We start from the raw sequence: 12515 nt of genomic DNA, 5'->3' as shown, positions 1-12515 counted from the left end.
AAAAAATGAAACAAGGGTCTCCAAAATTCATGAGACAATACAGCGTGGTTTTAGTGCTCTAACACTTCCCATTTTAAAATGAAGTTGTTTGCTGCTTAGAGCTAACAGTTCAGGACAAATATAAACTGTTGAGCAACACAGGAGGACAAGCAAACCTGAACAGCTCACTATGGGAAGAGTTTAAGGAATTTCAGGGATAACTTTATTCTTTTAAATAATTTAACAATCAGAGGAGGAAAAGCACTGAGTAAATATGAGTTTAATTAAGCAGCCAGTGGCAACCTGTAAGAGGTCTGAGGCCAAAGAGAGGAGGGAAACAAAGCATTTCAGAGGAGATCAAGAGCAGCAAAGGAATTGAGGAAGAATGTTGGAAGAAACAAGAGCCAAGATGCAGGCAGATGGAGATGCATATACTCCCTTGCCTTCAAGGGTGTATGGCACTTAATGGGATAAGAAATAGGATGGCAAAGAAGAAATTAAAAAGGAGATGAAATGAACTTCATTAGTGACATTTTTGATAAACATCAGACTGGAAGCAAAATGTGAAGAGACCATTAATTAAAACGCACCAGCTTATCAGTACTTCCTAATAATGAAGATGGCAAAGGCTGACTGGATATAGTTCCTTGTTTTAAAGCTGTATCCATGCTTGATTCTTTCCAGTCTGCGTTGGAGAGCTGGGAGGGTTTTACGACAGGGGCTGAGCTTTGCTTAAGTGTTGGCCAGTTTCCTTCAGTAGCTTGAAACAAAGAAAAATATAATAATATTTAAGATTATCTGTGCCCATCGCTGTAAACAAACAAATTAGTTTAATTTCAACAGGATTAAATTTTATTCCAAAAATTAGATAAACCCATACTAATGTTACCATCTGATTCAGAAGAGAATAAAAGCTTAATCATTAGGCATTGCATGCTATCTGTTACCATTTGATATTCAAATTTCATTAGAGCTGATTTTAATGTAAGAGATAGCAGATATTGCAGACCTAGCTCCAAAATTTTGATCAAGTGCAGAAATCAGACCAAGATTTTTTTAAAGTTTATTTATAAAAATACTTTTCCTGCATTCAGTTTTTGATACTTTTTTTTTTGTGTATCATCAACATAAAAAGGGCCAAATTCTTGCTGTTAAATTTTGAGTACCTGCATTCACTTAGTAGAGTAATTCCAAACTTACACCTGTATATCTGTGAACAGAATCTGACCTATAGTCACTGAAGTGTAAGGGCCGTATACCATAAAGACTCATTGTAGCTATGTGGTGGAAAAAAATTATTATGCTGCAAGACATCAATGCTTTTCTGCCTCTTTCCCTATGCTCACTGATTATAAAAACTTTTCCAGAAATGAATCTCAAAAAAAAAAAAATCAGTCAAAACACGAAGCCACAGGCATATCCATTCATTGTATGCAAAACCATGCATAACTGCATGTAAACTAAAGGAACCAGCATTTCATTAATTCCTTGATGCTTTCGTGTACTGATTTAGTAATTGGAAGAAATGGTTTCCTTTCCATTTTCTAAAAGATACAAGATTAAAAGATCTGAAGTGAAATCTTTGCAGTTATTATAAAACGATTCTGAATTACTACTTTGAGCTGCTGTTTAGAAGGTCAAATTTCATTTCCTAGTTCTGTTGTTGTTGCTCCATGGGATGGAGAAGCTGTTTCCCTCCCTTCGTTCCTCTGTACTACCCAAAGCAAAACAATTTAACAGTAGAACTGATACACAATTAGACTTAGTCTCTAGAGGGTGACATCCAGGGTGCAGTTTTAGATAGATATAAAGAGGATTTATTTAGATTCCTAGAACTCCATTGTAATGAGACCAAATAAAATGTACACAGCAACTCTTCAAACTTCAGAGAAAAAATTCCATCTACCAAGGCCCCTTAGAAGATCTGAGAGAGTTTCTTTCTAATTGTACATTCCTTGCCATGCTCACATAATAGAGTTTCTCCAAAAACAGTTATAAGATCATAGGGGGAAAAAAAGGCTGTGAGGGACCTCAGGACATCATCTAGTCCAACACCCTGCTCAGCCCAGGAATACATTTGTCTAAACCTTCCCAACCAAGTTGGCATCTGATCTGTGCTTTAACTTCCAATGGCAGGGATTCCACAACATCTCTAAGAAATCTGTTCCAGAGCCTAACCAACCCCATAGAGTTCTCTCACTAATATCGAACCTAAAGTTTCCCTTGTTGCAATTTAAGGTTATTATTACTTCTTGTTTGACCCCCTCTACACAGAGAAAATAATTGACAATCATCCTCTTTATAAAACAACTCTGTATTTGAAGACTTAGACATAATTTGGTTGAAATATATTCTATTGTATTAATATAATTAAATAAAACAATAATAATTTTACCCCTTAAACAGGCCACATAAGGGTGGGCTATATACAATGCATTTAACATTCTTGTTTCTCTTTCTGCCTAAAAAGGTCAAACCAATTCTACTGAACACCCAATTTCTGAAGAATTAACAATCTGGAGACTACTTGGCACCCCATGTTTCTACCTTCTCAAAGAATGATCAGTCTGTTAGCTCATGAATGTGTCTTTATCTGGCTCAAACGATTATGTCATCTATTTTCCATCCTTTGCTTATTTGAAGTTACACCCTCTGCATGTGAGCTGGCCTACTAATCATCTTTGAATGATCGTTTCCAAAAGTTCCAAACAAAACTACTTAAAATGTACGTTAACTTTTTAATTTCAAATCAACTGAAGTTGAATTTTGAGAGAGAACTGAATTTGAGGGATAGGAAAGGATTTTTGATTGTTAACTGGAAGTAAAGATCACTGTAGGTATTCATTTATTTATTTATTTTTGCTTAAAGCACTTTGCAAAACATACAGTCTAGAAATTGTTTTTCGCAGTTTGTAGATTGCCCAGAACAGCTGTAGTCAGGCCCAGCATCAAGATCTGACTCTGTCCAGGAGCCATGCACCTTGCTTATTTTTCCACCATCTAGTTAAGAATAAGACCAGAAGAAATGAAGTAAAAAAAAAAAACCTTATAATCGAGAACTTTTCTAAATGTGAATACTGCTTTAGATTAAAATTTACTACATGATACATTCTTTAATTCTAGCACTTTGTTAAGGTTTGGCGGAACAATTTCACAAAATAAATGAAGCAATTCTACCCAATTCATACTAAGCAGAGGGAGAGACATCTCAAACTCATAAGCTTAGTGCCCAAGAGGGAAACATTAAAATTTTGAGGCTAAGAATATGATAGAACAGTAGAAAATGCCAAAACATCTTCCATTCTCTTCCAATGGTGCACACTGATTTAAAAAGAAACCTCAGAGAATTCATAAAAGTCATACACTGAATGGACTATAATCCTTAGAACTCCAAAAAAGGTGCTTATCCGTACAATTCTAAGGTGACGAATAGGAATCCAATAAAGGTCCAATTTGTTCCAACTTTCGTTCTCTCTGTAGCCTTCAGCTTCAGAATACAGCTACTCCCACCTTCCCGCCCATCATATCCTGCTTGGCCAGACCTGCCAAACACCCTACATTTTCTTCTTGTAGCCCAAACTGAATGCCATACATACCAAGCTGCTGTAACAGCCTGCAATTGCAACTCATGACAGCCAGTAGCTGCCGTGGCAAGCAGGCAGCCAAGCAGCTTCTCTCTGTTGTTCCTTCCCTTGGGTCTCAGCAAGGAAGAATCAGCTGTGATGGACAAGGAACAATGAGAGCAGAAGCTGCAGCAAGCAGAGCCCAAAGGAAGCAGAGATGTTGAAAGAATCTGAACTTAGGCTTCCCAACTCTACTTCTAACACCACTTACCATTCAGTGAGCAGCCTCCCTGCTCACCTTGTCTATCCAACGGATGTCAAGCAAAATACTGTTTCTGGGCACCGTGCCACAAAGTTCCTATTATTTTGGTACCAGCTACCTCTACAGGTTTCCTAATAGCAACCAAGGCCCAATAACAGCAAATCGGTCTTTGGAATAACTTTCATACCATTTTGCATTGATAGATCTTGGATCATTTGATAAACATGAGAAAATGCCTATTGCATTTTACAGCTGGTGAAGGTAAGACAAAGGAATAAATGACCCACAGCAATAGAGCACACGAACTGCAAAAACCAAGAATAGAATCCTGGTCTCATTGAGGTAACAGGAATTCTGCCATAGACTTCACTGCAGCCAGGATTTTACCCTGAGATCAGACTCAGATCTCCTAGTTCCCAGGCCAGTAGACCATGAATACCTATGTAAGCTACACGGGGAATACAGTGTCTCCAAAATAAATCTTCACGTGCCAATAACTCATAAATTTCCCCTGACAGTCTGATTAGCAGCAACAAGGAGCCTAGTAACTTCTTTCAGTATCTTTACAATCAAAACCTCAATTGCAGAAACTCATCCCTAGGGTAATTCCACCAGTGACACTCAAAGGATCAATTTGCTTAAAATCTGTTTGTTTCCAATCTTCCTTTTAATCTGCAGGTTAATCTCCAAGCAATTTTATATTTTTACCAGGATGGAGAGTGATTTCTAAAAATGCTGTTTAATATGTATCTGCATGAAAGAACTCAGATGACCATATTAAAACTTGGCATTCTTAGATAACCAAAGATCTTGTAGAGACTCACAGTGCTGGGTGTCAGAAAGAGTAGATGCCAGGCAGATGACACTGTGAACAGCACACTGAAGAGAAGAAGTGGAAGCTGACAGAATAGGATCCACTATTATGTCTAAATCAGAAATCTTCCAGGTGCCTGGAGATTTTTTCACACACCCATAGTCAATCTCTACAGAACATACCGAGGCAGGTCCAGTCACAGAGATAAAGAAAGAAAGAAAAAGAAAGAAAGGGGCAGGGAGAAAAAAAGTGGTGGAAAGATTACAAATTAATGGCAATGGAGAAATTCAAACTTAAAAACTTAGAAATGAATAAATAAAAGAATGACACATGGGAGAAAAAAAAATCCCCAAGATTTGATCTATTTTCTATTCTCTTAAACTCTGAGAAAATCATGTAACTACACTTACTATAATCAACATATAAAAATCAGTCTTTGGCAAAAACAATCACTTTTTTTCCACTATCAGAAGTCTCTCATGCAGAGTTACTCCTTGTAGTAGAATATGGAGACTCCCACAGTACACAGACAGTCACCCAACAAGTGAGATTTGCAAACAGCAGCAATTAAACAGTTCAGCATCTTCTCTCCCTGCCACAGAAGCAAAGTACAAACCTTGAAGAAGTTTTCAATTCCAACCACAAAAACATTTTTGGAACAATGTGGCAAATCACAGGTAGTTTGCATTTGTGGCTGCCCCCTGCTTTTAAAACTTTTCACTACAACAAAGGCATCATGCCCAGATGCTTGAGACTGTATTTATCTGTGTTTGTAGCCAATCTATTCTTCAGAGTTCTGACTTTAGCAAGATACATACTGCAAAATGACCACTGCACAGAGGTCAAGGAGAAAGAAGGCAAATTGGCTCAAAGACTTCAGGACAGTTGACATACCATTAAGGTAGGCGGTGTCCTCGGATGTTAAATATGAGAAAGAATATTTTCTGTTTTACAATACAGCTGGAATTGTTTACTGTGGGAGACGATATTGGGACCATAGCACTGAAGAACAAATTTTGAATAATTCTATTTTGCCTCTTTCACTAACCCCAGTGAGAGAGGGATAGACAACTGGAACACTAAAAACTATTCCACTGCAACACAAGACACACCACAGGCTGGAACTAACCACCTTCCTCCTGATATCAGAAAGCCGTCTTTTTTTTTATTTTAGAAGCAGTTTGTTTTTTTACTAGACCAAGTATATACATATATTTTGTATACAAGATAAGCAGCCTTCTGTAAAAAAATGGAAACTAGTTACATTAAAAAAAAATTCTTGGAAGCAAACACTCATAGGGTAGGAATTATTCAGTTAACTGACACATGCTCTTTTGTAGATTCCATATTCTGTTCGAATTCAAGCAAAGCTGAGAAGGCAGCATGCTCAGTCGCTTGAGAAGGGTAGGTAGAGAGATACAAAACACTTCATGTTGCTCAAATGACTATTAAACTGAATTCACAGAACTGCACTGAAGGCAAATTCATTCAACCTGAGAGACAACTGTCAAAACACAGGATTTGCAAGAACTATTCCTTGCCCCTCTCAGAGCAAATACTTAAACAGCTATTGTAACTCACCAGATTTTGATCTTCCATGGGTTGAACTGGAAGCAATGGTGAGAGACTGTGGTTTCACTGGGTCCACTGGTACAGCATAACTGCCCGCACTGGGAACCTGGATGTAAGGTCCCACTGCTGCTACTCTTCCTGAAGCACTCAAGGATGACTGTGGCGATGAGGTTCCATTAATACGATTTAACTAAAAATAGACAAACCAAAAGTTGTGTGAACCTCTATTTATCTTGGAACATTTGGTGCGAAGATAAAAGTATGGTTAAATAATCTAGAACTGCACAATATTGTTGTCACAGTTCTAGTCCATAAAAAACAAACTTAGTTCACCTAAAAACTATTAATTTTTTTTTAACCACGATACAAATTTTCCCATCAGGCAACTGTTCTGCTGTCCAAGGACTCTTTTCACCTTCAGCCTTTGTAGGGTTGTGGCCTTGAATAATGGAAAGCAAAAACCTGTAAGTATTCCCTCTACCTGGGATTCTACTTGGTAATCCAGAGGAGCTCTACCTAATCTCCTGTCTACCAGGCAACTAACTAGGTTAAAGTTGCTGGAAACCGCTCTGGCCAACTTTATTTAACCACTTGTATTTAAATAAGTTTTTACTTTGGGCAGGGAGGTGATAATTTCAACATTTAAGAATATTTTATTAACAAACCAAATCAAAGTTGTGTGTCAATGCACAGCCCTAGATTAATCCTTCCTTTCTGCATTACTGTAACTGCTGCAAATCTGTATAGTTCCTAATATAAAAGGCAACATGTTGCCATTTGAGGGGTTCCTTAATGTCTATGGAAAGCCTGTAAAAAATTTAAAATTTAAAAAGTCTGCTACTTTCAAAAGTTTTCTTCCTTTTTGTAATTGTTTGTCAGCTGGAGAACAGTTACATCTTATGAAGATTTGTACAGGTTGTGGAAACCACTGAAGTGTGGCCCTTTTAATAGTTTATCTTACAGGGATGTTTTCTTTTTGACGTGCCTCAACTTTTTTCTTGTACAGGCGCTCACGCAGCTCATTGATTCGCTTGTCCATCATAGCTACCTCCATGTTGCGTTTGTTTAAAAGTTCCTTCTGCTGCTGCAGCTTGGAGTTCTGCTCTTGATTAAGCCTGTTACGGATCTTTAAAAAAAACAACGGTTATAGTTAAGGTAGACATTTCATTTTACCTGCTGTTGTTGTAGCAGTAAGGTGTCAAAAGAGATAAAATAATGTAAAACAACTAAGTTTTCAAGTCTAAATCTACACTTCTACACAGCCTAGTTGATAAACATTTGCATTCAAGTACAACTCTTAAAAACAGCAAAATAAAGTATGTCCTAGGAAGCAATTGACCACTTATGAATATATGTAGAATCCATCCAATTTGTATCAACTGGATGAAGCATCTAAGCATAAAGATGTTTCATAAGGGAATACTGAAGTGAAAAACAAAATGTATATAAAAATTTGTTAGTAAGCTGATTTGGTCAAACCTTCTTATTTTTGAGATGCATTTTTTAACATCATGGAAGGTAAACAAGACTAAAAGAAGGTGTCATTTTCAACATTAGTTATGCCACTGATTCTACTTCCAATTCCAAATGAAACTTCTTGATGCATGAATGCGATGCTAACTTAACTGCTGGTGCACAGGCTAGACACTGATTTTCCTCTCCACATTGGAATTAAAGGGAAACCTTCATTTGAAGGCTTCTGATGGCTTATGGGGTGGGTTACCTCTACAGTTTAAATCAATCATGTCGTTCTTCACAATTATTTCTCCTGCTTCCTCACTGGCTCTTTGGCACCTTCAATAATTCTGACAGTTTGTCCCAATTTTCCACTTCTCACGTTGATGTTACATGCAAGAAACTGAGGCAAATTTCAATCTTTATGAATATATAGGGGGTCAATGTGACAAAAAGCAACACAGACAGCTCAACAATCTGTTAAGCATCTTAAAAATTACTTCAGGAGTGGAGATGCACCTAATGCAAGTGGCAGGGAAAAAAGCTATCATTTCTCAATTAAATAAAAACAGAGTGGAAGGATTAATTTGGGCCTCTTTTTCAAACCTGATATAATAATTCAAATTAACCCTCCCCCACTCCTCTTCAGAGAAAAATATTATTTTATTGTGAAATTAACACATACTAGCCAATTACATGAAGTTATTATACAAAAAAGGCCTCATTTTAAAGAACACCATGTCAATCTGTGTACAAGGTAATCAAGGGTAAAATATTAATGCATCCTAAAGGAGTAAAAATTTGTAAGGGTTACTCATATTTTTTTTCTCTTCCCCCCCCATCCCAAAGTGTTACTCATATATTTCTCTCTCCCTCCCAAGAGTTATTCATATTTTTCTCCCTCTCTTTCTCACACACATGCCCTGTTTCAGCAGTCATCTCAACCTCAGGACATTATAAACAAATTGGAAATCAAAATCCTGGCAAACTGGAAAGTCACTAAACAGCTGTAATTTTATACATGTCATCCAGATGACGAATCAATGTAAAAAATACATCTTACCTTCTGAATTAAAACCTACACTGCAGCTATAAACACTATCTAGGGAAAGAGGTAACTGTACATTTTTATATTAGCATTGTCTACATTGTTCTGTTATGTGTTTAAAATACAAGTCAGGGCAGGTACACGTACACATAGTTAGCGTATATATGTGAGGATTATACCACACGTGCAATACAGTAGAACCAAGGCCATTTGTATCTAGATGGTTCACAACCTGCTTAATTTGCAAGAGGTTACTGAGGAAAGGCTGAGGCACACAGCTCTCTGCTGTGGCTTTTAATTCAAAGGACGCTGCTTCTCCACTCAGTCACAGCCAATCAGGAATCCCATACAGCTGACTGGAGAAGTGGTGCCCATTGAAATAAAAGCTGCAGCAATCACCTGTTTGCTCTGGCTTTGTAGGACTTTCACACCAGTTCACAAACCCACAGTGCCATATGGGTATGACACCTAACCCCATGAAGTATCTGTATTCTACTGGATAACTATGCTTTTGACTTTGTATTCTGTATTGCACTATTTAATCATGCTTTCTGGTTATAAAAGCTTGTAACATACTTTGCTCACTTCACCACAACCTCACAAGAGAGAAAGATGATAATTTTAGATAAGGTGATAATTTTAGAAAAAAGGAGAAACTTGAAACTAGTACCAGTTTACTTGCTGAAATTTTGTATACACACTTTCTTTTCCCTTAGCAATCCTCTTCAAACATTTACTTAGCCTTACATTACTCAGACTAAGTACTTAAGTGATTCCAAAGTGCTTTTGAAAAGTAAAGAAGGTCCCAGAGGTTTATATATTTAATATACCCTTGAAAGTTAACAATATTCCATCATATCAGTAATGGAATTTCACAGAATCAAATGCCCTGGCAGCACCAGATGTGCAGCAGTAAGTATTAAATCTACAAACACTGTAAAACTGTATCTATTAATAGTTTACCTGCAGCTCCTGATACAACTTTTTTAGTTCTACAGCTGCAGGCCCCGTCATCTGTCCATTGTAAGACTGGAATCCATTCAATTTCCCTTTCCGCAAGTCCTCCAGTTGCTGAGTGAGTTGATCCACTTTTAACACGGCAGCTTGTAGCTCCTGCTGCTTTTCTTGGAACATTGCACTGATATGCTCAATTTCAGTAGCTGTGACAAACAACAAGTTTTTAAAAAGCAGTTAAATGGAATACCAGTATGACTTCCCTATATATTTCCATAGTTTTAATTATAGAGCTATTGGGAGCAATGGGAAACAAGTCCTAAAAATGTTCTAAAAATACAGAAGACACATCTCCATAAATTTAACTTTACCACATCACATACAAAATTATGTATTTAACCTATGACAGTTTGCTAAAGTTAAAACATGCTTATTAAAAGTACTATATATTTATTATAAAATTCCCTCAGAATACAACTTTACTAAAAATAGAACAAATTATTCAATATTCTACTGCTATACTAATAACCTGCTAGCTCTAATACAGAGTATAAGTGAAACCAATTATAGCAGAGCTGTGAGAAATTATTCAATGCCTCTTCCCTACAACCTTCTCTCTCACCTCCCAGGCTGCCACCTTGCCACTGTTCCCCCTACAGTTCTCCAGCCAGCAGCAGTCAGGACCTGTGGGCTTTCCCTCTGGCTCTGGCTTTCTGCACCTGCCCCAAGGGGTTGCAGGAGCCCATGGTGTGGTGTGGTAGGAGTGGGCAGCCCCCAATGCACCCTCCCCACCACGTGCGTAGTGGCACAAAGTGCATGGTGAGGGAAGCCACCTGCCCACATGTGTAGTGGTTGGTGGCTGTCCATGCCTGTGGAGCACTGGGAAAGGGGCCGTGTGTGTGTGTGTGGTGGAGCAGTGGAAGGGCTGGCTTTGCACCATGCAGCAGTGGGGGACACCTGGAGGGGGGGCTTGGCTTGTACTACTGTAGTCTGCACAGGTTGCAGTCCTCCATCCAGTGTGTTCCATGCAGGATGGTCAGTCTCCTGGCCACGGAGAAGTTGGACAACCCTGAATTATGGAAGCAGATTTGAAAAATCCACATACACAGGTTGCCATTCATGATCTTGCTATAGTCCACTTGCCCTCTCATGGCTCGGATTTTTTTCAGCTTTGTCTCCTGGGTCTCCACTCGTTCCTTAAGTTTTTGAAGCTTTTCACTCTCAGAAATGGACTGCTGCTGACGACGTTCTTGCTGCTTCAGATAACGTAAGCGTTGTTCCTGTCAAACATATTATCTGATATCAAAAGACTTTACCTGCTAGCCAACTATCTACAAAAATAGCAACAAAGCGTGGCTTTAGAGAAACTAAAACATCCATATGAATAGACAGTTTTCTTGCCTGTGCATCTTCTCCACCTGGGGTAAAAGGTCAGTTCTGATGACAAAAATGAATTAAAATGTCCACTAATAGACCTAGAAAAGGCTAGGAGTAAATATTTGTTTGCATACATTTGTCTTCAAAAATGAAAAACAGAGCATACTGCTTTTGAAGCTCATAGATAAAACTCTGAACTCAAACAAAAACAATTCCAGCTTAAACATTACTTCCAAAACATCTGTGAAACTTCCTCCAGTATTTGTTTCCTGCTGCTAGTAACATGCTTCCTGCTGTGGCAAAATGGTTTCCAACACTCCATTACTCAATTTCCCAAAGGAAACAAACAAAGACCAGTAAAGGATTTTAGACTACCTAAGATAAGGAGATCTACTGTAAGATAAAGTTCCAGGCCTCTAAATTACAGTCCTTGTCCTAGGTAAATAGGGGAAACGTTTCTTATTTTCTATACAGTTTCTTTTAGAAAAGTGAAAATACAATTGCAAATGAAATTGTTAGCTTGAATCCTTTTAAATATACTCAATCCAGGCATGCAATATATACTGTACTTTTATACAAAGTGTTACAGCATCACAAAATACTTCTACCACGTCTATATCTATCTATCTATATCAATAGAGGCAAGTCTAACAAAAAGGAAAAATATAAGTCTACCAATCTTTGTGGAGGCGTCTCAAACCATTTTGCGCACATCATTTATTAAATTGTAAAATTCTATATTGCTCATAGGAACATACATTTCTTAATGCAGAAAATTTCTCTGCTTCACTGAAAGTATTTCCTATCTTGACAAAAGTTATATTTGCATTTGCAGAAGGGAATCCCTAATTAAATTTTACCTGTGTATTTAGACCGTCACAGTTTTTGTTTTATTTGTCCTGGTATTCTTACCTTAGCAACCAACATTTGCTGCTGATTTTCAATTTGTTGTTGTTGCCTGGCAGCCATATCTTGAAGTTCTGAAAATGTAAGCTCAACACGTGGATTCCCGACCTAGAGAAAGCGCAAAAGCAATTCATTAAAGTTTTCACCTGTTTATACACACTGATATTTTGACATCAGAAGCCATATAGCAGTAGTTTTTTAATTTTTTATAAAGGTTTCTACTCAAACTGTCCCATTTAGCATCAAAGATAAATTTGCACTTTGGCTCCCACCAGGGATGCTAAAACTACTACAAGTTCCTGCACAGACATCAGCATGCTGCATGTTGCTGAGACCACTCTGCTTCCAATCTGAACTGTCAAAGTAGCTCCCGGTGGGCACGGGTGTTAAAACAGCAGGCCACATTCTGCTGCACACGGTAAAAGAGGCAAGAATATAACCCCACCTCTAATCTGTAGTTGCAGGATCCCTAAGAAAAAAAAGAGGTGAAAACTCCTATGAGGTAAAAGGGGTTGGGGAAAAGAAAAAAAAAAACAACACATGCACCAAGGAGATTAGAATGGGGGGGGGGGGGGGGGGGGGGGG

At 38.0% G+C, this 12515-nt stretch overlaps 1 protein-coding gene across 6 annotated transcripts in view; it reads right to left on the bottom strand.

Moving 5' to 3' along the window:
- The window catches only part of PPP1R13B (protein phosphatase 1 regulatory subunit 13B), a 169591-nt gene that overhangs the window by 12607 nt on the left and 144469 nt on the right, over positions 1 to 12515 (bottom strand). For 3 of the 6 annotated variants that reach the window (XM_019518499.1, XM_019518495.1, XM_019518501.1), the window contains 7 exons: positions 11937 to 12038; positions 10753 to 10927; positions 9657 to 9853; positions 7152 to 7316; positions 6200 to 6380; positions 2866 to 2979; positions 570 to 739 (listed from right to left, as the gene is read on the bottom strand). In XM_019518499.1, the coding sequence (XP_019374044.1) occupies positions 570 to 739; positions 2866 to 2979; positions 6200 to 6380; positions 7152 to 7316; positions 9657 to 9853; positions 10753 to 10927; positions 11937 to 12038 (1104 nt within the window). The remainder of the gene's footprint in view (positions 1 to 569; positions 740 to 2865; positions 2980 to 6199; positions 6381 to 7151; positions 7317 to 9656; positions 9854 to 10752; positions 10928 to 11936; positions 12039 to 12515) is intronic. The other 3 variants (XM_019518496.1, XM_019518498.1, XM_019518500.1) reach the window with 3 other exon arrangements.

Source organism: Gavialis gangeticus, unplaced genomic scaffold (assembly GCF_001723915.1).
Source record: "Gavialis gangeticus isolate Ggan-Ray unplaced genomic scaffold, GavGan_comp1, whole genome shotgun sequence".
Lineage (NCBI taxonomy): Eukaryota > Metazoa > Chordata > Crocodylia > Gavialidae > Gavialis > Gavialis gangeticus.
The sequence above is the reverse complement of the archived record's forward strand: the minus strand, read 5'-3'. Positions and strand labels throughout refer to the sequence as shown.